This window comes from Miscanthus floridulus, chromosome 4 (assembly GCF_019320115.1).
Source record: "Miscanthus floridulus cultivar M001 chromosome 4, ASM1932011v1, whole genome shotgun sequence".
Lineage (NCBI taxonomy): Eukaryota > Viridiplantae > Streptophyta > Magnoliopsida > Poales > Poaceae > Miscanthus > Miscanthus floridulus.
This window is the reverse complement of record NC_089583.1, coordinates 819,526-822,172: the sequence shown is the minus strand read 5'-3', so window position 1 is coordinate 822,172 and position 2,647 is coordinate 819,526. Positions and strand designations below refer to the sequence as shown.

The 2,647-nt window shown below is 50.4% G+C and overlaps 1 protein-coding gene across 1 annotated transcript; it reads left to right on the top strand.

The window, feature by feature from the left end:
- Positions 1–381: 381 nt before the first annotated feature.
- LOC136550738 (protein S40-5-like) lies at positions 382–1,159 on the top strand. The gene has a single exon (XM_066542333.1). It carries the CDS (start codon positions 457–459, stop codon positions 955–957), a length of 501 nt encoding a protein of 166 aa, XP_066398430.1. The 5' UTR covers positions 382–456; the 3' UTR covers positions 958–1,159.
- The last annotated feature ends 1,488 nt before the right edge of the window (positions 1,160–2,647 follow it).

Sequence of the window (2,647 nt, the reverse complement as noted above, 5' to 3'; positions counted from 1 at the left end):
AATGAGTTTATTATGAAAGTATATTTAACGATCTATCCAATAATACAAAGTACGTAGTATAAATCTTGATACTTTTTTAATACATGTTTGGTTAAAGCTAAAAGCGTTTGAGAAGCGAGAACGACTGGAGGGAGTACGATGCAAGGAGAGCATGCATGTGTGGTGGGGCAGCATGGCACAGTTGGGCACGGAGCCACGTGTACGACGGCACACCAGGTTGGCGGGCCACGCGCCCACGTGGGCAGTGGGCCCGGAAGCGTCGCTGCTGACCTGTTGTGTTGGGCCGGTGTGGTGTTGGCAGCCCAGCCATGGGTAGCAGGGACTGTATATATGCACCGTACCGTTTCCCTCAAGCTTAGCTTGGCGCTGCTCTTCCTCCTCCTCCTCCTCCTCCTCTCTTCTCTCTTCTCTCTTCCGATCCGTCGTTGCTTACTACTCCAATCCCATATACGTACAATGGGTAGTAGGGGCTACTACGGTAACGGTGGTGGCGTTGGATTCTTCGGATCATCGTCAGAGCGACTCCTCCACCCGGCGGCGACCCAGCATGACGTCTCCGCCGCCGCGGCCGACCACCTCGCGGACCTGGACGAGGAGGACGTCTGGTCGGTTGTCACCAACGACAATAGCCACCACCACCAGAACAGCGGCGCCCTGATGCATCGTCGCACAGCGTACGCCGGGGGCGGCGGCCTGTCGCTCGCGTTCGAGGCCGCGTCGCCGTCGCCGCCCGCGCGGCACTCGGCGCCGGTCAGCGTCCCCGAGTGGCCCGCCGCCACTTTGCCCGATGACGGCGGCGGCGGCGAGTGGGTGCCGCCGCACGAGTACCTGCAGCGGCGGTGGTGCGGAGGGGCGGCGGCGTCGTCTGTGCTGGAGGGAGCCGGGCGGACGCTCAAGGGCCGCGACATCACACGCGTGCGCGACGCCGTCTGGAGCAAGACCGGATTCTTCGGCTAGTACATAAGCTTGCTAGCTAGGTGCATGCCATGCCATGACTGCTGTATGTGCTGGTGCTATTCTTCTTCAGTGTAATATATCGTCTGTCTCTTCCAAGAATTGAAGTAGCTAGGCGGATGACATGCCATGCCACGCCTGCTGCGCTTGTGGTATTCTTCTTCAGTGCAATATATCGTCTGTCTCTTCCAAGAATTGAAGTAGCTAGCGGCAAAGGCACTTATTTACTAAGCAAATTAAAAGCGATATATAGATGCCCAACAAGAACAAAGTTTCTTAAACTTTGGTGGATTAAGGAAAAAAAATATCTGATTTACTGTAGTAATTGGGTTACTCTGCATCGTCCCACTCCCTGCACCAAGGTTCATTCGTGCTATGCTGTTGGGGATCTGCAACCCGCAGTGCCCCTAGTTAGACGATGATCGATGAACACTCCCAGTCTCCCAGTCTCCCACAGCAGCAATCCACATCATCCATTGCTAAGCTGTCGTCGTCCTAGCCTTTCTGATGAATGCGACGGCCCTTTCGCCGTTTCACAAGCATCTGCTCGTAGCAAACTACACTACCGGTCTTAAAACTTATCCACATATGTTATTTAGATTCACAAATTTTAATTTTAATTTTCTATGGCGACCTCTTTTTTCTTTCTTTCTGGGAACCTTTTCCCTGTTTTTTTTTTTTTGGAAACACCTTTTCCCTGATAGGAATTGAGGAGCGAGGAACCTACGGGCCGAACTGGCCCAACAGCCAACTGAGGGCCTATTCACGGAGATTTTTCAAAAGAAATTCAAATGAACTACATTCTATATTCTCCTTACCTTACCTTGTTTCCGAAAAGAGGGACCAACCTTCTCTAAACTGGAGAGGTACAAAGTCCAATGTTTATGATCCGACAGATGTGCTGATGCACTCTTATAGGATCACACAAATCATTAGGATGCTGATTTTGCCTACTGATGAATGTTGGGCCATGTGAATTGATTTTGTATGAGTGTAAAAGGGCCATGTGAGTTTATTTTGTATGAGTGTAAATGGGCCATGCGAATTGATTTTGTATGAGTGTAAAAGGGCCATGTGAATTTTATTAATTGTGATGATTGTTTTAAAAAGGATTAGCCATTGGTAATTGGACTTGATTATAAATGTGATTAACAGGCATGGCCTGCAATCTGAGAAACAAAAAAAGGGTTTATGCTACGACCGCGGAGGCGCAGGCTGGCTGGAGGAGCGGGCCGACAGTAGGAACCCCGGCTAAGGCAATTCTTTTAATTGGTCAAAGCTTGAAAGAAGGGGAACCTAGCTAAGGCAGGGCCTACACTAAAAGGTTCCCATCGGTCATGGACCCTGCCGAAAAGGGAATGCCCACGCAGGACCACCCTCCTCGCGTGAAAGGCACCCAAATTCCCCCAGGATCTTACCAGGCTTTCTTTCTTCCAGAAGGGTCAAATGATGGCAGTACAAAGCCGTCACCTCAACGTAACATTTTATAGCGTAGGGTGTGCTGCGGCACACCCTAATAGTGTGCACTCGTGCTAAATAGGGGACATGCATTGCTTGCCCCTGTTATGCTATTGCTGCCACGATTCATTGTAAACCATTTGATATGAAATGTCACGATCTCCATATCTTCCGCTACAAGTACAGGAATAATGATGCTCCCCCTGCCCCCAGTGTATAAGGATGGACAACTGGA

Bases quoted from the DNA above. Each gene is read 5' to 3' on its own strand.
- LOC136550738 (XM_066542333.1), top strand. From the start codon at position 457: ATGGGTAGTAGGGGCTACTACGGTAACGGTGGTGGCGTTGGATTCTTC.